Here is a 26,778-nt window from a genome sequence, read left to right as displayed (position 1 = left end):
CACGTGGGGGAAAGGATGAGAGAACAGATACTTGACATGTTAGTCATGTTGCTTAATGTCCTGCTTGAAGATACTAGGTATTATGTAGATGAGTTCAATATCTGAATCTATGTAGTATATAATAGAATATTTTTTTTAGAAAGTTGGGTTAGATGCATTCCTACACTGATGACATTTAATAATTATCCATTATACATCTGCTGTATTGATTAGTAGCATTCACACTTGCAGCGTAAATCCTCATGGCATCTGAGTCTTGCAAATTTTAAATGTATATGTACATAAGGGAAGACTTCTATCTTCCCATTTTTATGCAGAACCTGTATTTAGTATGTGTATGTATTTGTTTTGAAAGGATTAAGAAGTCTTATTCAGGTAAGGATAGGTTGAAGAATTAAGTCACAAATTTTACTCAGATGGTGCTGTGATTTATCTTGATCTGTCCTAAGGACATTGTTTCCTGTACACTCAAGTTTCATGATTGAGCTTGATGATTCAAGTGTGACATAGGTTTTGGGAGCTTATAATGACTTGTATTGGGTAACTTAGAAAAATCTTTCAGAAGCCTTTGAAGGTGAGAGCAGGGATCTTGGATTTTACCTAGCATGTAGCAGGAGGCCAGTAAAAGGAGAACTCTGGAGTGATGTGCTGAAAGTGTCCTGGCTTCTGTGTTCTGATCCTGTGGGCTGGTTGGTAGTTTTATTTTTAAATATGTCTAACTTTACGTTGTTCTATTATAAATATCAGCTTATTAAAGAGACATATTTACGCACTAGATTTTTTGTATTTAAATGAAATGAGAGCAATGTCACTTACCATACTGTTTCAGCTTTCTGACAGAAACTATTTTGCTCTTCTTTGATCCTGTTTAGTCTGCAATTTCACAATTGCTTTCATAAACACTATCTTACACACTTACACTCCATGTATTTCATTTCCATTGATTGCAAAGGATCAGGATTTGGTTGTTAATCTTTTGATTTCCTTACCTGCTTTAAGTGCTTAATACTTACCTCTGAGGATGTTCATAAAGCACAATGAGATCTTTTCATAGAGGTACTAGAGAAGCTTTAAAGTATTACCTTAATAGAAAATGTATCGGTGTACGTTTAAAGCCTTTCCTCTTCCATTTTTATGGACTTGTCTTAATTAAGTTTAAAAGGTTTTTAGGCACTTATGAATAGGCTAAGTAGAAAGCTACTTTTTTCTAGCTTTCGAGGACACATGGACAGATAGCTTCACACTTTTGTTATAGAAGGTCTTGGATTATGAGCATTGGTTCAAATGAGAATAAATTTTCAACTAACAGTTAGTTGATGTTTTGGTAAAGTTGGGAGTAAAAAAAAAAAAAGGCTTGTCTCTGTTAATGACAGAAATAAAAATGGCAAATACACTATTTGGCTTGAGATAACATTTATTGTTAATCCAGTTATCTTAGAAAAAAGGTACATGACCAAAATCATTGTAAAATGTAAATTTGTGGTTACTGGCTTAAAAAACTGGTAAATTGTGGTTATGCACAGGACCGTGGATACTCTGCCCTTCAAACCCCATCACTCCCCCCCTCTTCAAATATTTAAACATACCAAATACCTGGCTGTATAATATATTTTAAATAATCTAAAATTCAGATAGCAAATCCAGGATTAAAATGTATTAAAGTGGAATTCCGATTTTTACTGGATAGTCCTCATACCAATTTGTCTGTTTGAAGGCCATGCTTGGTTTAAAGATAAATTAGGTCTTAGTAATTCTTAAGGCTCAACATCCTGATCCAACAGCTAAGATGCTTAAGAGACACCATATTTGCCTTTCATGGAATTTTGTTGAGCAAAATTTTCATCTAGAAAAATAGTACTATATGTGGGAGCAGCTCCCAACCACCAGGGTGGAACACAAGCCTTAGGCTTGTTTTAGTAAAGCATGCCATTCTGGGAGAGACAGAAATTACAATATTCTAAAACCTGTCTCTTTCATGGGAAAAGTGAATTCACAGTTGAGCAGGGCAGAAATGGCTCTCTGATAGGAATGATCTTCAGATGGTGACACCATGCTAAAGTATTGGTGTTTAAAAGTCCCCTTATTCCAGTGTTGGTTTATCTCTTGTTTCTGCATTATATGAATAAAATCCACACACATTTTGATTACAGAAAAACATTTACATATGAGAAAATACTGTGCAAGTAGGAAACTATGATGTGTGGGTTGAAAAGACTGCAAGGGAACATTTATATTAAAAACTTTTTCACTGGAATTAAAAAAAATTGCTATAAGATTTTTATACAACTTTTAAAAAAATGCAGCACAATTTGGGGCATCTAAGGGTATCCCTATGACCACTGTTCCAGGATAGAGGCAAATACTGGAGTGGAATTTAACTTGGTTGCAAATTCTTGTTTGTACCATGTTCTCTTCTCCTTCCACCTGCAGTCTTCAGATCAGAATAACCATGACTTCACCTGCTAAAAGATTAAGGAAATTGCTAAAGCAGGCTGTATACACATAGATTATTAAGTGTTACAACGATGATGGGTTGAGTGATAAACCAGCAGATGGTCTGGAAAATAATGCATAATATTATAACTGCCTTTTTAGACCATGCATTGTGCTAACAGAAGATGGCTACTCAAACTATTTGTGAATTATATTTTTAAAAATATGCAGGTTAAAACAGGAGCATGTAAAAGCTCCATTAAGTATGTGATCACCGCACAATTAAGTTTGACCTCCTACTAAATGGTGACTCTTCTGGGGTAACTCAAATGAATTTCAAATGGAAAGATTTTAGACTGGAGGAAACAGTTAACAGTAGGCTGAGGGGCAAAGTTAAAAGAAAAAAAACTTCAACACAGAATCTGCCTAGAGGCTAGTTAAGAAACTGTATTAGAGGCGCAGATGGTATGTATACCTATGAGCAAAAGGGAAAAAAAAGCAAAGTAAAGAGAGCAGCGTAAAACCTGCATGGTTAAGCACAGAAGTGCACAAGTTCACTAGGGATTGGGGAAAAAATCCAAACTGCAGCATCTTTTAAGTGCCAATTTTGCCTGAACAACATAAATAGATTAGAACACAGACTATGCTAGGATACAGATTCAAAAGAGAATACACAAAGACATGATACGAAGATAAAATACCTAACAATATAACTTTTTTTTAATGTCAGAAGCCAAAAGCCTTGAACATTTGACCCCAGGGCCTCTCGAAACAAAAAGAAAGAAAGAAAGGGTGGGGGGAGGGAAGGACAATATAAGAGAAATGATGAACTACCAAGGAAATTAAAAGAATTGTCTGCGTTAGTTGCTGGTATCTCAACTGATGGTAAAACTCATGCACCATGGGCAGTTCCTGTAAGCGGCTGATGCATGACCTTAATTGAGATTGAAGGCATGTGTGCTTTCTCTTCCTGTCAAGGAAATGATGGAGCAATTTGAGAAACAAATCATTGGGTTAATATTCAATAGTGCAGCAGGTAAGTGTCCCATAATCAATTCCTGGGGGCCTTTCCTGTTGTGTTTTTCACATGGTTTGGGGGAGATAAATGGGGTGAGCATCTCTTTGCATCAACTGAACCATCAGTCATGGAGATTCTTCTGCATGATAACCTCTAATATTCTGACTCACTTGCATTCAGTCAGCCAGAAAAGAGTATGCTTCCCTTTAGGATGCTGAGATGCTTGCTGAGTTGATCTGGTAGTATGTTATTCCCTGGCCAGATATATATGAGTTGTGCTTCTGCAGCGCGAGACTGCAGCATGGAAATGAATGGCTATAAGGATCCCATGGCTTCTACCGGACAGCAGGGTCTTCTTCGGGGAGTGAGAGGTCACGGGGAACTTCAGAGGACCCCCCCCCCTCCGCGACAGGGTCTTACGGGCATGAAAAACCCTTTCGCTGTTCATTAAATGTTCACAGTCCAAGCCCCTGTTCCGGAGAATCCCAGAAGATATTCAACAGCTCTACATGTGTTGCTCTGTATCTGTCCCTTTCTCTAGTTCTCTCTCATGATTTGGGAAGCAAAAATTCTTGACAAGATTCTGTCTCTTTCACAGACACCCAGCTTAACTTGCTTGTCGTTTCTTTTCTTCCCTCCCCCCCCCCCCCCCCGTTTCTTTTCTCTCGGTGCTGCTGGTTTCCTGCTCGTGGCCTCAGCGCTGGGAGCGGGGGAAGTGGCGGAGGTGAGGGCCGCGCGCTCAGCACGGCGGAGCTCCTCGGGGCGCGCTGACCGCCGCCGCTCGCGCGCGGGGCCCGCACCGGACCCGAGCCAGCGAGCACTGCCGGCCCCCGGGCTGCGGGCGCCGCGGGGGAGCCTTCGCTCCCGCTCCTTCGGTGTCGCCAAAACCATCGATTCGCCCTCGGCTCGGCCTCCCCTGCGCGGTGGCACTGAGGAGAGCGGCTCCGTCGTTTCCTCGGGGGAGCTGCGGCACGCCGGTGCCCTGCCGGGCCCGCCTCAGCGGGGGCGGGCCCGGGGGGGCTGCCAACTCCTCTAAGTTTCCTAGGATCCTCCTGCTGCCGGGAGAGCCCCTCCTGCCCCCCCCCCCCCTTGCTGCGCGGGAGCTGGAGCGGGGCTCCGGGCTGAACATGAACTTTTGATCCCCTCGCGCGGGCTGGTGCCGGTGCCGGGGAGGGGAGGGGGCCGCGGGCAGGGCGAGGCGGGGCGGGTGCGGGACCCCGCGGGCGGCGGCGGGAGCGCACACACGTGACTCGGCGGTGGCTCCTCAGAGCGCCACAAACAGCCGCGCGCACACACACGCACGCAACCCGCTCCGCTCCGCGCCTCGCTCCCGCCGCCGCCGCTCTCGCACGCACACGCCGCCGGCGGGGCACAGCCGAGCCGGGCACCGCTCCGCGCTGGCAGCCGCCGCCGCGATCCAAGAAGAGGCAAGAGTTTGCCCGCCCGAGGATGGCCGGCTGCGGGCTCTCGGAAGACGCCTTCTTCTCCTCCTCCCTGTGCAACTACCCCGCGTCCTGGGAAAGCTCCTACAACCAGGTAGGGACGGGCACGTCCTGCGCCCGGTCGGGCCACCTGCGCCGCCACGAGCCGCTCCGAGGGCACCGGGGCAGCCGCTCCCGCCGCCGCGCGCTCAACTTCCCCGTTCCCGGCCCCGCGCTGCCCGGGGGGCGCGGCCGCCCGACGAGGAGCCGCGCTCTGGAGACACGGAGCCGGTCTCCAGGAGACCGAAATCCCCAAACTCGCCGCTGCCAGTTCGAGGTCCCACCTCCGGGCCCGCGGCTGCCAGCCCCCGCGGCGGGGAGCCCCGGCCGGCTCCGCCCCCGCCAGCCGCGGCCGCCCGGGGACGCGGAGCGCGGGGCTCGGACAGCGCCTGGAGGGGCGCGGGGCGCGGGGGCTGCTCTTCGCCTGCCTCGTGCCAGCCCTCGGCCCGGGAGCGGCGCGGGTGCGTGCGTGGGACGCGGCCGCCTCCCCCCGGCCCTGCAGGGCAAAGCCCCGGGCCCGGGCGGCCGGGGCCCCCCCCCGCGCGTCACGCCGCCCGACCCCGCGAGCGAGGGGGAACTTCGCTGCGTTTCCCCAAGCGCTGCGCCTCCGCCTGGCACGGAAACCCCCCTCGCTCCCCCCTCCCGCTGCGGCGGTGCTGGGTCCCCGCGTCCGCCACACGCGGCACGGCTGCTCTGTGCTGCTGGAGCAGGAGTCTCGCAACTCTTTGCCATTAAAAAAAAAAAAAAAAAAAAAGCTCGATCGGATTTAAAAGGCAGACAATCACGTGAAGACTCCTTTGAAACCAAAAGGCGGGGGGGGGGAGCTAGGAAGAATGCAGGCAAAATCAGGTCCAAACCAGTTTCTTTAGATAAAGTTAGTTTCACTATAGTGAGGCATATTTCCATAAGAGGACAACATTGTTAAACGGCAGGTGTTTTTATGCCCCTTCCCCCTTTTCCTTTTAAAGAGCAAGGCCGAATTGTAATGAGAACTAGGAAGAATTACTGGCAAATCTATAGCTGATTTCTTCCAGACCTATATTGTATTATATTCAAAGGGGAAGCCGAGAAGGTAATTTGGGTTGCTAAGGTTCTGTTTTTAGCAGGGCTATATACACTCCAGGATATAGTACACACAGTTGAATTAAATATGCATGATTAGTAAGGGAGCTTACAAGCAGAAGATGTAATCATTATATAGCATTGCAACAAGAAAGGATGGGCTTGCCAGGATTTCCAGGAGATAGAGCAAGAAGAATTGAAGAAGCATCTCCTTTCTTGCATCCGCTGTTCTTTTTCTATTGCCATCTTACAATTCTCAGGTTAGCATTTATAAGAATCAGGTTCTTCAAATGGGAATTACCCAAAGGTGCTACTGCTGATATGCAATCGGAAGACTAATATGGTATTGCTGGGAATATTTTTTTTCTGAGTTTTAACACTTTAAAGGTAGGGTTGGCCCAAATTTGACAGCCAGCTTTTTTTAAAATCTGAATTGCAGCCAAGATCAGATTGCTCCCTAAATATAGCAACATTGCTCAAATCTTATTTGGTTTGTTTACTCTACTGCAATTTAAAAAGAGCCTCAAAGTTTTTAAAACACTACAAAGGAAGGGATGTCTTGTCTCTGCTAGAAAAATAGCTTTTTATTCCTAGATCAATATGATGCACTTTCAATATCTAGTACAATGTAAAAGGATCCCGTGTACAATATTGATAGCAGTTCAGCTGGAGCTCACTAAGATGTCCTCCTGGCATCACTAGACAGGTTTTAATAAAACTAAAAGTAATCAAAATAACACCTAATAGTATCACCACCAAAGTGAAGGAGAATCAAGTACATTTTTCTAAAAGCATAATTTAATACTTGGCCACTTTGAAATCCAGGTGCAGAATAGTTACTTTATGACTCTAAAAAGTGTTAAATTAGGAGTTCTATTTTTTACATTTTTGACAATCCATTTCAGTCTATCATTCAGCCCCAGATATAAAGGAGTGATTTGTTGGTAATGTTCTTAGACAGAATTTTAGTATTGCCTATATAACTGCATGACCTATCCTGGAGATGCCATATCTGGAAGATGGTAGTGTTAAGTGATCTTGTAGCCATGACAGTCCAGAAAATTATGCAAGACGTAAGGATTCCTTAGGGTGATATCTTTTATTGGCCCAACAGCATGGTTTGGATAAAGTTAAACAAGCTTTTGAATGCAAGGCATTTGAAAGCTTGTCTAACTTTATCCCAGCTGTGTAGTTGGTCCAACAGAAGATACCACCCAAAAATCCTTGTACCTGGAGAACATATGGGGAAGTCTATTTTGAATCCAGTTCCAAGGCACTGTCTTAAAATGAAGTACTTATTACAGTTCTTCATACTGTTCCCTTGCACTAAAAATAACTACTGTACTGAAGTTTTATTTTTTTAATTTTTATGAAGAGCATTTAAAATGTTTAGGCAGTTCTGGATTGACAACCCCTGAAACTGAAATTGTCCATTTACAGAAGAGGTCAAACTGGGCAATGGCTGTACAAGCTTTTACACATTAGTCTGCCAGTGTGCTTACACATAAAGTGGAGAAACAGTAGTTTTTACATTGATTCTCATAAAGGAGGTCAAAGAATGGCTGCCAACAAGGCTGTCTGTGCTGGTGGTGGCTTTTGTGTGTACTTGTCCTGCCCCCCTTCCTGAAATTCTCTTTTAATTTCTCTTAAAAAACAAAAAAAAGCCCCATTATTTCTTACTCAATATAGTGACATTGCTCAAGTCTAGCTTGTTTTGTTTACTTCACTGAAATAAAAAATAAATTCCAAACTCTCACTCCATAAGGAAGAATGGTTTGATTTGATTGGGAAAAATAATTCTTGTTTAGGAGTCATGGGGAAAATTACCGCCCCTTCTGCTTGCCAATTCCTCCTCCTTCCCTACCACAAACCTGTTTCCTCCCTGCTCCCTCCACACCCCAAGCGTTTAACAGTATTCTTGTCCATAAATTGTTTTGCCTGCTAATCTGTTCGCTTTTGGTGCGCTGTTTAGCTGTCCTTCTTTACTCCAGAAGGGGCTGCACTGCAGTGGTGTTCAGTCTGTGTGGTGCTTGTTTGGAATGAAAAGTATCCTATGGGTATGACCCTGGACTTTCATTTTACCTGGACTTTGAGAAAATCTCCATAGTACAAATGTAAGGCTAGATGTGATGTGATATGTAAGCTATCTGATCTCTGCAGGCATTTTTGAGCTTTCCCCTTGGAACTCAAAGCTGTGTGTCCTTCCTTTCTGTGTTACTGTTTCGTACATGTCAGTACTTTTTATAAATATGTCCACTGAAAGTAGTTGGTGGATATTGGTAAGTAGTTAAAAGCTTGAGCAGAGTGCTGGTTTTGTGGCTTGGCTCTGTGTCTGAATATGGAAAAGCCAAGGAAAAATGAAACCAGAAAAATATTGACAAAATGCTTTCTTTGGTGATAGACTGAATGTAATTCATTGCTTTATATGCATTTTCTTCCTCTTATGTTTAGAGTACCTCCTGTGGTCCTGGCTTATTTTGGTCCATAGTCAAATCAGACTTTTGATTTGTTATTCTTTTGTAATTTCTAGCTTTATTTGATCACCAAGCTTCAGATTTTCTGTACTTAAAAAAAAATGCTGTTTACATGAACATACTTATGCTCTATGTTACATGTGTATGTGAGAGAATCAAGTAGTTCTGAGACATATCTGCAAGTTTATATGTTGGCAAAGCAATGTATCTTTTTTTTTTTTTTGGTAAAATGGGACTTCTTTTATTATGAACAAAATTGTCATCTGTGATGCATTTTCTGACTCAGAAACCTGCAAAACACTGTACTAAAATTATCATTCCTTTTTAAAATTGTTACCTAGGAAAATTTGTACTAAGGTTTCTGGAGATTAAAAAGACAAAAAAAATAGATTATAGTTGGCTCTTTCTTTTAACAGACACTAATCATGGAGATGTTTTTGTCGTCCTTTAAAATAATAAAAAAAGCACGTTAATATTGGACTTAAAGATTCCCTTGTCTTTTATGCAATCCAGTTGGCATCAGCTGCTACTACATCAGAATCAGAAAGTGAAAGCAAAGTAAAATGAAAGTGAAACTGACGAGACCCCTTTGCCTAATCTAAAAAAAATGGAAAAAAGAAAAATATCCCACTGTTTAGGTTATACATTGGCTTTTAAAACAATGTAAAGTGAGATTACAGGATTTTTAAAATATACTTTTAAATCTGATGTCTTCTTATGGAATAGTGTAGTCTTCAGCTTTTCTTAATAAAAATATTTTAAGCACTTTGGTGATCAATAGAAACTGTTGGTTGAAGACTTATGTAAAAGGGTTGTCAAATAATACTATTGAGCAGCTTGTTGGGATATTTCTAAATGCACATTCTACTTCCCCTTGGTACTACTTTTTTGCAGCTTGATAAACCCAACCATTCCCACAATGAATAAAGGAAGTACTTTTGTTTTTTAATGCCAGTGCCATCTGGTGACTAACTGCAGTTTACACTGGGTGCAGACCATTTCTTCCTGCCCCAGAGCAAAACAGTAAATGATACAGTAGAACAAAGTAATGTCACTGTAAAAACTCATGGACAAATGGGCAAGATGATGCTTATTTTTCTGTGTGTGTGAGAGAGAATTTTTTATAAAGGATATTACCTTAGAATGGAAGACTTAACTTTATCTTGCAGTTTGTAGCTATGTATATGATAAACTAATGCTTTTTTGTGGTTCACAAATTAGATTAGGTTTTCAAAACTTTAGTTGCATAAAGAGGAAAAAAGTGGTAGCAGTTACAGCGATGAATTCTGTAGGAAGAGGGCAGAGAGTTTGTAGCTGGTCACGTGATCATGGTGGTCTAACTGGAAATGTAAAAGTGCAGGGTTTGCATTGGAATGAGAATAGGGTCATCCACCCTTTGTACTCATCATCAGGGAAGCAAAACCTTCTTCCAGAGAGACCATAGGAAATCAATGAGTACACTTTGCTAGTGAAGAGATAAATGTGTACTGCAGAAAGGTATGAAATATAAAAGGGCAGCAGTAAAATGATTTACTACTTGAAGCAGGAAAACTTTTTCTTTTTGGTCACCTAAGAGAGAATTTCCTTTTTTTTGATAGAATTCTCATATCCTACTAGGCTTTTTCTATACTAATAGCCACGCAAAAAAAAAAAAAAAAAAAGAATTGGGGTTAGAACTCAGTAGGCCAGGCTGTTGTGCTTGTTTATAAATGCAAGCTTATTTAGGAATGTTTACATATTTTTGAGCATATTACCTGATGTTTATAATTTAGATTATAATCAACTGACCTGACTTACCAAAAGTTAATGGATTTTTTTTTTAATGTTCTTTTTCCTGAGGCAGCGTGGATGCCTGCTATTTGGTTAGTCTCGCCATGACCAGAAGGTATCACTGAGGGATACCAGCACAACGGACGTGCATAGGAGAGAACTTGACGTACATTTAGGTGTAGAGGCTTAATGAAATGTGGAAAAGCAGGTGCACAGTCCTAATGTGCCTCTGTTTGCTGTGTGAGCAAATCTTCTCATAGATTTGAAACACGTAGCACTAAAATTGCTGAAAAGGAAGGAAAAATAATGCTTCTATAGTCTCCTTCATCTAAGATTCTGGCTCTGCCTACAAGCATTAATTAAGGCTTAAGTAATACCTTTGAGGTAGGTAGGTATTACTATCTCCATTTTACAGATGAAACTGAGGTTTGAGGAGACCAAGAACATAGTTTTAAAAGTAATTTTTGGTTACCTCCGGACCTGATTTTTGAAGGAGAACCTAAGTACTCACTGCCTCCTGCATTTACTGAATGCTGGTCTGGCTGTCAGAAAATTGGACTGCATATGTCTTAGTTTAGACATCGATAGATGGCTTGGATAAACACTTGAGTCCACATTTTCACATGCAAGGATGGGAAACAAGTGGGAGAATCAAGAATAGAACTGAAGTTGTCTGAGTCACACTCCTGGGTTTTAATCACAAGATCATCAGTCCCTCCTTAAAAAAGAGCCTGGTCTATGTTAGTGTGGAGAGAGAAGAGTTTTATCACCTGGCATATAACATGTGAGTGTGTCTGAAACTCTTACTTATACACACACTCTCCACACTTTTAACCCATTTTATTATTTGCAAAAGTAATTTAGTCCCTAATTTTAACAATGATTCTATATTTCCGTTTACAGAATAAATTAGCATTTTGTTTTCCATTACAGCTTTTGAATGAGGAATTATAATGTATAATTTGCTGCAAATAGATATTATCATCTCTTTGGATGAGAACAACCACATAAACTTTTGCAAATGATAAAAATGGAATCAATTACTTCTCAAATGGAAGTAGTTTACAAACCTTCACATACAAAGTGGCAGTAGTAGATGGCTATTGTAACAAATAATTAGGTTTTTTTTAGACCCAACATTTGAATTCTATTGACAATTTAGTAATAGTTCACAAAAGGCAGAAACCCTCTCCCTCACAAAATACATGCCACTTAATATCTGCATTTATAAACTGCATTTTGCCTCTATATTCATTGTTACAGAGTGAATGCACATTTATTTGTCCATGTAGCCTTTTTAAAATAGGTGAACGCTGAGCTGCACTTTTTACACAGGTTCTTATTATCATCAACATTCATAATACATAATACTCAAAGGTTTACCATGTTGAAGTTGGAGAAGGAGAAATGGAGTGACCGTGGTATTGGCCTCATGTAAAGCCTGTTAAAGATGATGGGAGCTTTTTCACTGACTTTACTCGGCTTTAGATCTGGACCTATATGTTGTAGGAGCATGGAGGAGGGAATATTATTGCAAGAATATAATGAAATACTGTATCTTCTAGCATACAGGATGCCCCAAATAAAATATATATCTTGTTCTGGACTGCAGAATATAGGGAAAAATATATATTTCTGGAGTCGTGGCTGACTCTGTGACATGGAGTAAGCCCTCCTGGGAACAGTGTTGAGGAAGTGTAGCATCCCAGGAGACAGTCTGGTGAGGCAGCAGGACCTCTGGTATGGCAGACTTGTCTCTTGGTATGCTACGTTTCCTGGACATTCTGTGTTCCCAGGAGAACTTTATCACACAAGGTTAGGCCCCAGACCTTGCAAAAACAGTAGTAAGACTATTAGTTCTTTAATTTAAGTCAGGGGTATCAACTCCACAGGTCCTGTGGGTGATGTGCGCTAGATCCAGCATGTGGAGCTGGTCCAGTGCAAGTGCCACATGCAGTGTGCACTATGGACTAGCTGTGTGCACTGTGTGCAGTGTATACCCCAGACTGCACCAGCATGCCTTGTGCAGTGTGCATACTGACCATGACCCTACATGTCACATGCAGCATGTGCCAAACTGGTCCCACACATCATACCCAGTGTAGGGCTGGGGCCAGGGCTGGTACGCATTGCATGTGACATGTGGGCTGGTTTGGGGCTCACTGCATGCCATGTGCCCATCCAGTCTGAGACCCATGGGCAGCACTGTGGACCAGATGATGGGCCTCTGTGGGCTAGATCCAGCCTGTGGACCATATCTAATACTTCTGCTATAAGTAGTTCTTCATATAAGTTCCTGTAAATAAAGTGTTGTTTCAGCTTCACAAGCCTCATCAAGATATTTTTGCAGCTCACTTTTTGCTTCAGGCACAAGCTACAGTGCTCAGTCAATAGTTATGGTTGTTAGAGAATTAATACAAGACTTTGCCCCTTCAACTTCCTGAGCCAGACTGGTGATGGTCATCTTGGTAGCTGCATGGCATATACTGTGTCTCCAGGTGTGCTTCTTTTCTGATGAAGAAAACGGCTTCCATGCTTAAACCCCCCCCCCCCCCCCAATTTTGGGGGTGGGAGTGAGGGAAGGTGAGTTGTATGCAAGAAAATACAGTACGTGGAAGCTGTCAGTCGCTTCTAGTTGCACTTGCCCTTGTGTTATGCCTTGCTACATTTAATGTTAGGTTTTGCCTCTACTGAATTGGGTCTTAGGAAGAAGAGCCATTTTCTCTGTCATATTTTTGTTTATTTATACAAGTTTTTATAATTTTTATTTCATTCTTGGATAAAAATAATTCCACTAGCCAAAATTAACTGAAACCATTTCTTCTTCAACCTGCTCACTGTTATGTGTAATAATACCACTCTTCACCATGTCATTTAGGACTACAACATGGAGATCATCTTTTAACTCATTCTTTGCCACATGCATCTTGAGTCGGTCCAAATTCTGATGCTTTTTTATTTTCACTCTGCAATGTTTCTAAGTTCTGACCTCTCTTTCTAAACATCTTAAATCTCTAGCTGGGTCCATATTATCTCTTATCTTGATTTCTCTAGCTGCCTCCTCTCTGGCTTCCCATTTATCCACATACCCATCCAAACCTTATACATACAAATAACATTCCTGTCTTGATGCTCTAAATATGTTATTCCCTTGTGGTTTTTTCCCCCACTAAATCCATCTTCCTCTTTTGCATCGACAATTACACTTATCTTTCTCTTTAAGTCTGTGCATAACTATGGCTTTCCCTATTTTTCTTGTTGCACTACTACCTTTTTCTTTCTACCAGTGAATTTAGACTTGCTCTATTTGATTGCTCCTCATGCAATCTTTTGAGTGCTGTTTCCACACTTTCCCCTGAGATACTGTGGACAAACTTAGGAAGAGTTTTACTACCTTTGCCTCAATCAGAAAGTTTAAGAGCTGTTTCTTTCCAAAGATAAAAGGAAATGAGTCAGAACATCTTTATTTTCTACACCTAAGAAACCAATCATCACTCTGGCTGCTGCTTAGATCTGTTGTGTTCCCTCTCTCCTCTCCTCATCTGTTGTTTTTTGTTTGTTTGTTTGTTTGTTTGGTTTTCTTTTTTAAAGATTGTAAATTGTCAAGATGGGGACTGTCTCTTCCTTTTCTATTTGTACAGCTCAAAGCACACTTGGGTTTGCCCTGCAATACAAAAGTGTCCCCACATACACTCCTTCAATCTGAACTGCTGCATTAAAAACAATTAAGAATATGTTAATTAAGATAAGGAAGAAGTAGTAAGTGCTAAAATGGGAATAGTGTGAAGTGCAATTCAAGATGCGGAGTTTAACGTTAAAGTCCTAAATGATTTGGTTAGTCAGTGATTGCTTTCATTGGACATTGCCGCAGGTTACTTATAATGTAGCCCTCTCATAGTAACATAACTGAGAGGGGACAGCTGCTGGGCATTAAAGTTTCCTCTCTGGAAGTCATTTTTTCCTTTTGCCTACCCAGTATCTGGGTTTCAAAACTTTTTGTGAACCTTCTTGACCATTTTTTTTCCTTTGATTTGAGGAAAATATTAATATGATAGCTGTAGCATTGTAACTAGAACTATAATTACAACCTCCAGAGCTCAGAATGGGCACCTGCTGAAATAGTAGGCATCTTTTGTAAATAGTTGCTAACGAGTCACTGGTTAATAATACTTGGAAAGCAGCATTATGCAACTAAAATGCAGGCAGAGCTAGCACTGGGTTTTTGGCCTTAACTGTTTGCAATCTCAGAACAATATTAGGATTGTTGAACTTGTTGCAAGTAGAAAAATAAATACAGAATTTTTTAAAGAGCCAAAAAAATTGTGATGCTAGATGAAATCTGCTAAACCTCGACTGTTCGTTGCCTTTGATTAGATCTCATTCACTGCCTATTTAGGCAGTGAGAGCGTTTATAGATGTGCTTTGGGAGGAGGGGTAGGGGTGCTTTAATTGGCGAGTTGTGCCAACTAAAAGCACCAGATTGTCATGTGTATCAGCGTCCCTGTGCTGAAAGAATGGCAGTGGGGCACTTTGAAATAGAGCTCGTTTGATAAGCTTTTGTTCAAAGCACTCTGCTGCCATTTTTCAGCATGGGGAGACAGACACACATGATGCTGGAGGTTTTTTGACTTTTGCACTCCAGAAGATTCGATTAATTGAGTCTGCTCTGATGCTCTGGATTTACAGTGCATTGGAGCAGCCCTCCCTGTATGTGTGTCAGTACCCCGAGTGCCTAACTTACATTGTCTATTTAGGCCTTGATCCAGCATAATGTGCGTAACTGTAAATGCCTAGAGTTCATGGAACTGCTCACATGTTTAAGCTGTTTGCTGGATGGAGCCTTGGGTATTTAGCCTTCCAGGATGGGGATCTTTTTCTCCTGATCTGTCAAACTTTTCCTGATCTGTCAAACTATTAATGCTATATAAATAATGATGGTGTTTATAACTAATATATAAAAAGTATGAAGAAAATGGTAAAGAAATCAAGGAAACTTTAGAAGGACAGCATTATTGATTACTGCCAGTAGTCTATTAAATGGATTTGCAAGTAAATAAGAATGTTGAAAAGGAAGACTGTGAAAACCAATTTGTGACAGAATAAATGGGTGTTGCATTAAAAATGCAAAATTGTGTTCAGTGACAGAAGAACATGCATGAAAGGTAATTAAGGACAGGATCTGCTCCTGGACCATATGCAAGCTTGGAAAAAAAAGAGGAAGAGGAGATGTTGACTGTATACATGCTTATTCAAGGTAAGAAGACCTTAAATGGGACACAAATGCGAAATATAAATATTTAAGACATTAAGAACGGAATAAATGAACTGCTGACCAAATTTACAAAGCAAAAGTAAGGTTACATTTGTGATTTTTTTTTTTTAGTTTAGTTTTCTAATAATTAACAATCTCTTGGAAGTAAAGTAACTCGAATGCAAGCACAAAAAGTGATGACGGCATAACCCCCTTGTATTAGATGAGAGTTCCTCTCAAAATGTCTGTTGTGGGAAGGTCACTGAGATCCTTTTCAGCATACTTGGTGAGGAAACAGTGGTGATTGGTAATGTTGGGTGTATCACTGAGACTGAGGAGACTAAACACTATCCTAGCTGTCAGGTTGGAGAGTGTGGCAGTATGATCCAGAGTAGAGGGATCTGAGGGAAGTCTCTGTAAACAGGGACAGAGTCTAGCTGACTGTACTAGATTGGCCTTTTGAAAACATTGACTGATCAGGGCTGGGTGAGCTCTGGCTCCTGCTGGCAGACGAGTGGCAAATCTGTCCAGTGTCCCAGGGACTGAAGGAGGTTGAGGGGAAATTTGATGACTTTTCTTTCAGCCAGAGAGGCATGCATCTCTAAGTACCTGCTGGGAAAGAAATAATTTGTGTGTGTTGGATCCATCCAGAGAAGGCAGATTCAATCTGCACTAACTGGACTCAAGAGTACGAGTAGCATCAGGGATGGTGAAGCTGGTTAGCACCTTATTTGCTACAAGCAGCAATATAATGTATATATTGTGATTTTTTTTTTTTTACCATTTTTCTTTGTAATGTTTTCATTTGTTGTTTGTTGTTCATTTGTTATTGTGCTTATTGTTGTAGGAAAACGACTAATTTGGCCTTTTTTATTATTCATTATTATTCACTGACAAAAACTTGGTACCAAGTATATTGGGTGCTGCTGGTTTATATATACTGTGTACAGTGTACGTGTGTATGTATATATGTTTGTGTAGTAAACCCAGAGGGGTCATGCACTTGGTATTGCATAATTCTTTCAGTATCATATAGTGTGTGAAGTAGGGAGGTTTCAGCTGTACAAGACGCTATAAAAGGAATACTTTTCTCTGTGTGATGTCAAAACAAAAAGAAGAGGTTACAGCTCTTTGATGTCACATTTAGAATAAAAATAAGGCTGTAAAAGAAATGGTACATTCTTTTTCTGTTTTTCTAAGACTTTTATTCTAGAAAGTTAGGGCAGCATTGCTAATTGATTTCTTTTTTTTTCTTTTTCCTGACATTCCTAACAGTTGCATTAAAAATAATTTACAAAGGAATTATTTTTCAGAAGCAGAGCCTTGTAGAATCTGTTATATAAAACTGGATAGAAAATGCATTCATTGTACATTACTGTTCTCACAGAAATATAATCTCCTTCATCAGTAAAGAACATGTTTGCGTGCTTATATTGCCCATACCCAGCCAATGGTATCTTTCAAATAAAATATTAATTTTAAAATTAATTAAAAAAAAACTGTACTTTTGTGATAATGACACCATGGTATCTTGCATCTTTTTTACTATAAATAAAGGCTGTGGCTAACAGCTGCACAGATTTTGCTGGCACTGTATCTTTCTTTTCTGGGGTGTCTCCTTTTTTGACTAAATTGTATTTACAAGAGCTTTGCTCTGGTTACAAATGGTCAAATCATTTCCAGCTGTGAACAGATGCATGTGTATTGTGGGGAGGAGGGAAGTAAAGATAATTAAAGGAGGTTTATGAAATAAGTTTTTGGGGCTGAGGAGAGGATACTTTAGAAAGTAAGTGAGAAATTGGACAGACAATGAATATAGATATCAGTTTATGGAAAATGATGGGTATATCTGTGATTGAAAAACTAAGCATCTCTTCTTTGATTCCTCACTTTCTTAAAGAGGCATGAGGAGACAGTCTTCTTAATTGATCACTTACTATTAAAATGTGACAGAAATAGCAAATACAAACAGTTTTCTCAGCATGTATATTAAAATTATTATTTGGCTACTTTGGCAAATAACATTCTCTTTATAAAAAGAAAGACTAGGAGGCCACGTATTTGTCACATATTTGCTGTTTAGTTGTTTTTGTCTCCACTGCTTCAAAGGAACTTTTAGATGCAACTCTTTGGAAAACACGTAACAGAGCACCTGTACCTTTTTTTTTGGGGGGGGGTGGGGGCAGACAGCCTGAGAGGCAGCTTGCAGGTGGTGTGGGGCTGATTTAGAGGCTCACCTGCTCGGAAGGGGCCTGGGCTTGAGCCATATAAGCCCAGCGTTTGAGCCAGTCAGATGGTCCAGCTCAGAGAGCTTTGAAGGTAGGAGCTCCTGGCAGCAGAGCAGTAGGACTCTTGAAACTAGGTAAAAAATTCTGCTGAGCTGGGAACAGGGGAAGTTGGGAAGTTGCCTGGGTCAGAGAGAAGCTTTTGATGCAGGCAAGTAGCCTTGTTTTGTGTTTAAAGCCAGAGCAAGTTTGGAGGGGGGTGATGTCTGTCAGAGGGCTGGGATGCTTTATATTTAAGTTGTATTGGTGGTTTAGCCTTGGGCCCTGCTGTGGGCAGCTCAAGGCATACTCAGAGACACGGTAATCCAGGAGGGCCTGGAGGGACCCCAAGGGTCCAGAAGCTCAGGGAGGAGCTGCCTGGCGACACCCCAAGGGCCCAGGACCTCGGAGAGGGGCTGCATGTGGGACCGGGGGTCTGGGAACCCAGGAGGGGCTAGAAGTCCAGGAGTGACTGCAGCTGGGGGCTGCCAGAGCCAGTGAGTCTAGTGATCTTGACTAGCCCAGAAGTGGGGCCAGGGCAAAAGGGGCTAAAGGTCCAGGAGGCCGCTGCCAGGACCTACAGTCAGGTAGACTTGGAGCCAAAAAGCCAGGTCCGGTATCGTACACCTGTGCTAAAAGGCCCAGCAAGAGCAAGAGGGGAGGAGGCTGATAGGGCAAAGATGAGAAAGCCCTACAATAGTGTGATGGTATAGTAACACCCCCAAGGCATGAGGTGTGGTGTAGAGGAGGGCAGAGCCATTGGATCCTTAAGGCTCTGGGTGCTCTGGAGGGGCACAGATATGTAATTAACTCTTAAAGCTACCAGCAACCCTGCAGGGGCACAGACATGCTGAGAGGGCCCATCAAGCTTAAGGACTGAACCAAAATTATTGGGGTCTTGGAGAGATCTGGTGCTAATTTAAATGGACTAAGGCTTACTCTATGGCCTGTGGGCAGCTTCCTTTATTCAACTTTCAGTAAGAACCAGGTGTGGCAGGCAAGCAATCAGCTTTCAGAGCCACTGTAATTAAAGCACGTGCAATATGTGTATTCAGCATCCCTGTACTTCAAAATGGTGGCAAAGGCATTTTTACTGAAGCTTGTTCAGTGAACTTTAGTTGAAGTGGATGCTGAATACACGAGATGTGGAGGATGTTGGAGCATGCTAATTAGCATACTCCAGTAGATTCAATCGATTAATTGAGTCTGCTCCAACTTGTGCTAATTAGCATGTGTCAGAGCAGAGGTCCATCATGTGTATAGGTGCCCAATATGCTTAAATCTTTCCTAGTGACGAGATTTACTCCTTTGCTATTACATTAAATAAAAGGTGAAAGATGCAAATACAATTCGCAGCATCATATTTAATGTTTGTTACCCTTGTGAAAAAATGAGCGGTATGAAATGGAATCTATTTGTCTCTGCATCTTGGATCAAGAGGAACAATGTGCAAATGCTAGAGTTGTGAAGTGTGCTACATACTAAAGCTCTGGATATACAAATGTGTCTTTTGAATTGTCACTAGATCTTCATGTCTAAATAAATCTATAAGCTCATTCAGTATCCACTGTCCTTTTTGGCTAAGATTACAATGGGTACAAACCAACATTACCCATACCAGAAAGACTTATCACATTATATAAGTTTTCCTTTAAAATACTTGCATTTTTTAATTCAGAAAAAGGGACCTCAGAGAGTGTAATGTAACAAAACTATGGCAGAAATCACCACATCCATGTACTTATGAAATCACAGGGCATGTGTATGTGGCTTGTTGTTTTTTGTTTCTTTTCTTCCTCCTCGGTGGTGGTTGAACTGTCCTATGTACACTGGAGTTGCTTTGGTTTCTTGGGTGGGCTGCCACTGAAAGAACTTGGATGAGAAACTTAGCAGATTTCAGAAAATGTGCTATAGACCTAGACTTTGGGGAAAAAGGAGACATGGCGAGTTTAAATGTCAGAAATAATAATAATAAAAAATAAATAAAGCAGTGGTTCTCAACCTCTTACATTGTAGGGCACCCTTGCCACTTAACAATACAGGTAAGGCAGTGCAACTGCTTGCTTGTGACTGCCTTGAGTTGTGATCATGCAGGCTGAGAACCTCTGAAACAAGTATAGGTCTATTATAGGTGTCTCCAGTAGTTATCTACCGTGGAAGCAACCAGATGGTTTCCATGATAAGATTCTATTTTCTGCTTTTAACTTTGCCTAACTTTAATCAAATAGGCTGAAACTTTCTTTATTGTTTGTTTTTGGTTTTGTTTCAGTAAATATATATTAGCCATTTCCAAGAATGAAATTGGAGAACAAGATGCAAGTTTGTATGCATTTTGTATTGTTTCATTATATATTGTGGTGATATACCAACAGCAGTGAAGTCAGTAACAAAATACCCATTCACTTCACTGGAGACAAGATCTTACCCACAGTTTTTAATAATGCAGTTATGGTGTTTCTTTCCACACTGTTCCCCAGCCCAGTTTTTTTTTTTTTTTTAAGACAAAGCCTTCTTATTGTAGGGCAAAACAGACACAACTATAAAATAGTTTAGAGGTGTGTGTTTTTTCCTTTAGACTATCATTAGCATTAATTTATATCATATAGTCTGGAAGATATATGTAACCCTAGGCACAACACTACCTGTGCCTTCACCTGACTAGTGGGATGCTGGGGTACCTGGAAGTCAGTTCTCCGAGCGCAGAGCCTCCCCTTACAATCAAACAATCTTGCAGACCGCTATAAAACTATTTACAGGATTTAATTATTTATAAGTAACCTATAACCAATGCAATAGAACCAATATTATTACACTGCATGACCTTGTGATGGTGGCTTAAGGGTTAATGCTTCTTGGATATACATTATACTAGGGGAAAATATTCAAATTACCCATGATAATAAGGAACAAATAAATACATTCATTAATACTCCAACTAATAAACCATCAAGAACTTATTTACAGTCTATAACTTGTACACTGAGGACCCTGTGTGCACTGCCCCTGGCTGGGTGTCTCAGGGAGCTGGACTCTGTCTGTGTCCCAGCACAGGATTTGTGGGCAACCCTGGTGCTGGCATCCCTCGCATGAGCTCCAGGGGTCTCGGTGCAGCAGGCAGTGGCTCCTCCTCTGCAAGAGAGTGATTCCTGCCCCGACCCCTTCCCTGGCTCAGCAGGGAGCAGGGTCTGGGCTGTAGGTTGTAACAGTTTCCCCTGCCCAGCACAGCCTCACAGCACCGGGCAAATGCAGCTCCTTCCTGGGCCCTGCCTGCCCCGGGGCTTCTGGTGGCTGGAGCAGTCCCTGCCCCTGCAGCCCAGGGCTCCCTCCAGCACCTGAGCCTGCCCCTCCCTGGGGCCTTCTCACTCGCAGGGGAAAACCAGGTCAGTCTCCCCACCCCTGCTGTGCTTACCCAGCCACACGGGGGCTTGCACGAGGGGCTTCCCAGGCTTGGAGTCTCCTCATGGGCAGCTCTTCTCTTGTCCTGCCCTGGCAGGGCTCAGAGGGGAAGGGAGGGAGAATGGACACAGTGCAGCACTCTCCGTGCAGCCTCTGCTGCTACTTCTGCAGGGCTCTGCCAGGGGCTCTCGGAGGGGCAGCCGTGGGGAGATCCTTTTCCTGGTCTCCAGCCTGTATCTAACCCCCCCCACCCCTTTTTCTTTCTCCCCAGGAAAACTGCTCCCCTCTTTTAACCAAGCCTCTTGGCCAATCCCTGGCCAGGACTCTTCCAGGGCTTTTACTAATGTCTCTCATTCCACCCCTGCTGGGGTTACATCACCCCTCCCACTTCCAAGAGGGCTGCCTCCAAAACTGCTTCACTCACCCTCACTGCATATGGTGTCCCTACTGGGACAAACTCTGTCTCTTCACACTCTATCCCTCTCCAGGGCAGCCCTTTAGTGCCTGCTCCTTCAGGTGGGTCCATTTTAAATGCTGCTACATGTATAATAGTAACAGCTAATGTAAAAGCAGCAGCAAAAATCAGAGCTGTGTTTGATTTAGGAATCAAAGGTTATTAATAGTGCTGATTACCTGAGCCTAGTTGTTTTTCCTCTAATGTTACACTTACATTTGTTTGTGACACTAATCAAGCTCTCTCTAAGTTCTTATCTTTGACCAAGCAGAATAAACTGTAAAAGGAATAATTGTGTAGTGAGACAGGTTGTGATAACAGAATGACTCCAATTTGGGAGACAAGGAGTAAGCACCTTTCTCAGTGAAATTTATATGGCAAAGGTCCCCAAGATGATGCATTCTGGAGGAGCTGTCTTGTCTTCAGTGAGTCATATATATATATATCTCAAGTAAAATAATATCTTCAAAGAATTCCATGTGCCTCTTTTAAGAATCTTACTAAACACCTAATAACCTTTGTAACGTTTACGGGAGTAGAAAAAGGCTGGGTATTTAAAATAACATTAATTAGAAAAACTGTAGCATTTACTCATAATTGATAGAATTCAAGGCTAGAGATTTTGTTCCTGAGCTCCTGTATATCTTTTGCTATCAAATTTTACCCATTTACCCCTGAATGGATCACTGTGTGGATAACTAAAGCATGTCCTGCGTTTCACTAAGCATATCTTTTACAAACGTATCGAGTTTAGATCTGAAAACATTACAAGATGGCTAATTTACAAGTTTCCTGGGCGGATGAACTGCTAGAGCAAGCTATCTCACTATTTAAATGTTGTGTGCCCTGTTTCTAATTTGAATTTGTCTAGCTTTGGTTTCCAGCCACTAATTCTCATTAAACTCCTCTCTGTCATCTCTCAGTATTCCTTGTGATATGTTAAGCAGAATAAGCTTTCTCACTGTAAGACACTGCCTCCAGCTTCAGTTAATTTTTATGGCACTTTGGACCCTCTTCAATTTTTCAGATTAAAAAAAAAATATGGACCCCAGACCTATATGCAATGTTTAAATATTAGTGTTGTTAATGCCCTATAGAGAAAAAAAATAATTTTCCTACTCCTCTTTAATACTTCCATAATCATACCTCCACAGACTGAATTGGCTCTTTTTGCTACACCATTACAGTGACATCTCATTCTCAGTTGGTTATTCAGATGGATCCCTAACTCTTTATTCAGGTCCCTTGCTTCCCAGGATATAGCTTCTATGAAGGATATGGCCAATATTTGTTATTCCTAGATGGGTAACTTTGTATGTGGAATTATTAAAGCACTTTTTAAAATGGGGTCAGCGTTCCTATCATTGCCCATACCATTATTTACTTTTCTGCCATTTTTATCAGTAGTGACTTTTTCACCAATTATCAGACAGTAAAAATAAAAGTCAATAGTGCTGGGGCTCATACTGATCCCTGTGGAATCCCATTAGAAACTCTACTACTCTATGATAATTGGGGATCTCCATAAATCGCACTGGAAGTGCCCCCTGCAACAACTTTAATGTTTTCATTTTACCGCTTGCCCCCATCTGTCCCTGATTGGTGGAGGTGTCCTACCAGATGGGCCATTTGTCTTTGTTTTAAATTTGCTGCAATTTTCACTTCCCCAACCATCAGTGGCAAATGGCCTGGCCAGTAAAGCCCCTTCACCAATCGGCAGGGGGGGAGCAAGTGGCGAAATGAAAAACATTTAAAGGAGCTGCTGCAGGGGGCACTTCTGGTGCAATTTACAGGGCTCCCTAATGATGGTCCCCACTGACGGATCATTTTTGAGATAGGTTAGCTGTTTTTTAATATTCAGTATTCTAGAGTGTTCTCCAGTACTAAATCAAACTCCCTTGAAAAATCTATTGAGTACACATGGCTACAGTTTACCAACCAGATTTGTGATCTTGTTAAAGACTGCAGATAATATTATCTGAGATGTCTCTGCATGTTCTTTATTCTATGAATGAGACTAGTCTCATGGAGTTCAGATGGATCAATCACCTGCATAAAGACAAGTTGTTTGCATGATAAAGTCTTGTATCCATAGCTGAATTTTCACTTATTTCTACTTGCAGTGCCTACAAGAGAGAGAGGATGTGCTAGTGACCGTGGCACATGGTAGGATTGGGCTGGATGCTTTGGGCATCCAGCCCAAATGCAGAGCTGTCAAAAGGGTTCCAACACTTCCATCACTTCTCAGGTAGAGTTAGTATTAGAATAACCCAGAAATTAACCGACTTCAGGGAATTTTTGTTCTTCAGGACTAGGTAAGGACATTCAAAACGCCCAAGGGAGATTTGACCCGACCTGCATGGGTTTCTCTAAGGGGCATAGATTGGTTTGGGAGTGAACAGAATGCACATTCACTCTTGGGTCGGAGGGAGGGAGGAGGTACAAATGCCTTCATTGGGCGAGACAGGAAGGCAGGGGGCATTCCTGCATACCTCCCAGCATGGCTTCTCTCCAGAGCCACCCCCCGTCCCCTCCTTGCCAGTGGCAGCTATGATAGGGCAGGGTCCTGTGCTCCCTCCACCTTTCCTACATCACACAGCACTGCCCAGCTCAGCTGATGACTGTGTGTGGCTCTCAGTCCCCTCTCCTGCCTTCCCGTGTCAGTAGAGTGGCACAGCAATGGGTGGGTGGGGGAGCAGAGATCCCTGTTCCCAGCTGTGCTTGCTTAAATCTGGAATGGGGTTGAGGCTTTTGCTCCCCCACACTCCCAGCCACTATGTAGCTTGGCTGAGAGAGGCAGCCAGGAGTTGGGGCTGCCAGCTGAGCCGGACAGTGCGGGGGAGGGCAGGGGAAGCTCGGGCCCACAGCCTGGCTCTTCCTCCACCACCCAAACCAGAGAAAGCACAGCTGTGGGGAGGACCCACTTCTAATTCCACAACCCCTTGCCTGTGCCACCACTGGTAGGTGCAGACAGGATGCAGGGCTGGGGAGCAGATGCTTTGCTGCCTGGGGGGTTGGACCAGGTAGACGGTCAGCCAGAGCAGCCCAGCTGAGTTTCCCCCTCCACCCACACCAACCCCTGCCTCCGTGCAAGGGGGAGGAGCAGCGGCAACCAGAAAAAGCCCCTGGGATGCCGTGAATCAATAGGGGATCTGGTGCAGAAGTTCGATAGACTGGTCTAACTAAACTGCTTAAGTCTGGTGCTACATCCTTCCAGATCTTAGATCAGGTTTCACCATTTTTAAACCAGTCTGTGAGCCCAGAACTTCTGTTCTGTTTCAGGTTTAGACCAGTTTCCGAGCACTTATACTGCTTTATGTTTAATGTCTCTACCTGGAGCTGCTGCTCTGAAGTGTGCATCAACTGTTACAAAATGTCACTGTTATATCTGTGTGCTCCTGTAGTGATACAGGTTAGCTGTAATTTATGTACTAATCAATGTAATTCATCAATATAACTTCAACCTTGAATGTTGTGGTTAAAGTTGCAATGGTTTGTTTACACTTGGTTACTACAGGAGCAATGCATATGTAACAGCTTACCTGTATCATTTGATATCAGTACAATTGTTACTTTTGTCTATACCAGGTGTTTAACACAAAGAAGAAAGAAAAGGTAATTCCATTTTACTCAATGGGCTTGCACCAGGACTCAATGTAGTCCAGTAAACTTAAATCTGGGCTTTCAAACTTGCTGTATTGCAGTGGAAAAATTATGAAAACCAGTAAAAAAAAGAGAACATATAAAATCATAATAAAATATCCTTTTCCAGGAAAGCATAGAGTGAAGTTCTGGCCACAAGTGCAGTCATCTGGAGTTTTTGGCACTCACTCCCATGTAGGCAGGACTTCCTCTGTTCTTTTTGGAGCCATAGTTTAAGCTAATCCAGTCTTCCTTAGGTACAGTAGAAGCTAGTTGTTTTTGTAGCCACATTGTTTACAACCAGCTTAATTTTCAGTTCATTGCTGAATTAAGAATTACTTAAGCTTTTTCAGTGCTTTGCTGTTTCTTTTACTTCCAAGGGCACTTCTCAATTACTAGAGTCCATCATCACTCCCACACAGTTGACAGGAGAAGCAAGCAGCCTTTTGAAATAAAAGCCACAGCAAATAGCTGGGGTATAGGTTGTAGCCATGGTCTAAGGACATAGGCAGGCGAGGTTCTTTGGGTAAATCCAGTATCTTTTATTAGACCAACAAAAATAGTTGGAAAAATTCTTCTTTGCAAGCTTTCTGGTACAAACACCCTTTGTCAGGCTGAGGAAGCATCTGCAGGTGGTCTGTGCTCTTCCTGGATGGAATAGAATAGAAGCCACAGGCCAGTATGCGAGTGGCCATCTGTGAAAATGCAAATTGAGGCAGTCAATGGTGAGAAACAGTGGGGAGGGAGAAGGGGAATGTAGACCTGGTTAGAATATACCTGGTAGTAGAGGTTACTTGGGGTATCAGGTGTTAAGCAGGTTATAATGTGTCATAATTCCAATGTTTGTATTTAATCCATAATTTTCTGTATTCAGTAGATTGATGAAGTGAAGTTTGTAGGCTCATCTGCAAAAGGTATTTTTGTAATTAGAAATGAGAGATGAGAGAGAGAGAGAGTGGTTTTCTTGTGAGAAATGTGCCCCCACAGGTAATTGGAGTAATTGCCCCCTACCTGTACCTGTCTGTATTAATATTACTTATTATAGCACTAATGCCTAGGAATGCCAGTTACCAGTCTGATCCCCACTGAGCTAGGCTGTGTTCCTTGTGTATATCTGAGAGCTTTCAATCCCATTTTCCCCACTTATTAAAGGTTAATTTGGTGGTGATACGGATTGATGTCAGAAAAAGTGACCCTATGGCAGTTCTGTGTTCCAGTTTATGTAGCAAGAATTCCTTTGGTAGGCAAAACTGTGCTGTTTTGGGGGCCAGGATGATTGGTTACAGTTGAAATCTCTAAAGCCTAGGAGAAATACTCGGAGAGGAAAGGGCCAACCTTGACAGATGCACCAGTATGCTCCAAAAATAAAGTGGCCTACAATAGTTCACTGTGAAATGTCAGGAACTTTCAAGGGTTTTGGTTTGACAATAACAGTTGTAACTAGAACTGGTGCTTACAAGAACTGTTAGCTAACACCTTCCCGAGTCCTATTTTCAAAAGTGACATAGGCATTTAAGAGACAAGCCCAGTTGC

At 42.1% G+C, this 26,778-nt stretch overlaps 1 protein-coding gene across 1 annotated transcript in view; it reads left to right on the top strand.

Annotated features, from left to right (window-relative positions):
• Positions 1-4,763: 4,763 nt before the first annotated feature.
• The window catches only part of PPARGC1A (PPARG coactivator 1 alpha), a 563,553-nt gene continuing 541,538 nt past the window's right edge, over positions 4,764-26,778 (top strand). The window contains exon 1 of the mRNA XM_019480208.2: positions 4,764-4,987. Coding sequence (XP_019335753.1) covers positions 4,901-4,987 — 87 coding nt within the window. The 5' untranslated portion in view covers positions 4,764-4,900. The remainder of the gene's footprint in view (positions 4,988-26,778) is intronic.

The sequence above is a fragment of the Alligator mississippiensis genome, chromosome 2, assembly GCF_030867095.1.
Source record: "Alligator mississippiensis isolate rAllMis1 chromosome 2, rAllMis1, whole genome shotgun sequence".
NCBI lineage: Eukaryota > Metazoa > Chordata > Crocodylia > Alligatoridae > Alligator > Alligator mississippiensis.
This window is presented reverse-complemented; position numbering and strand designations above follow the sequence as displayed.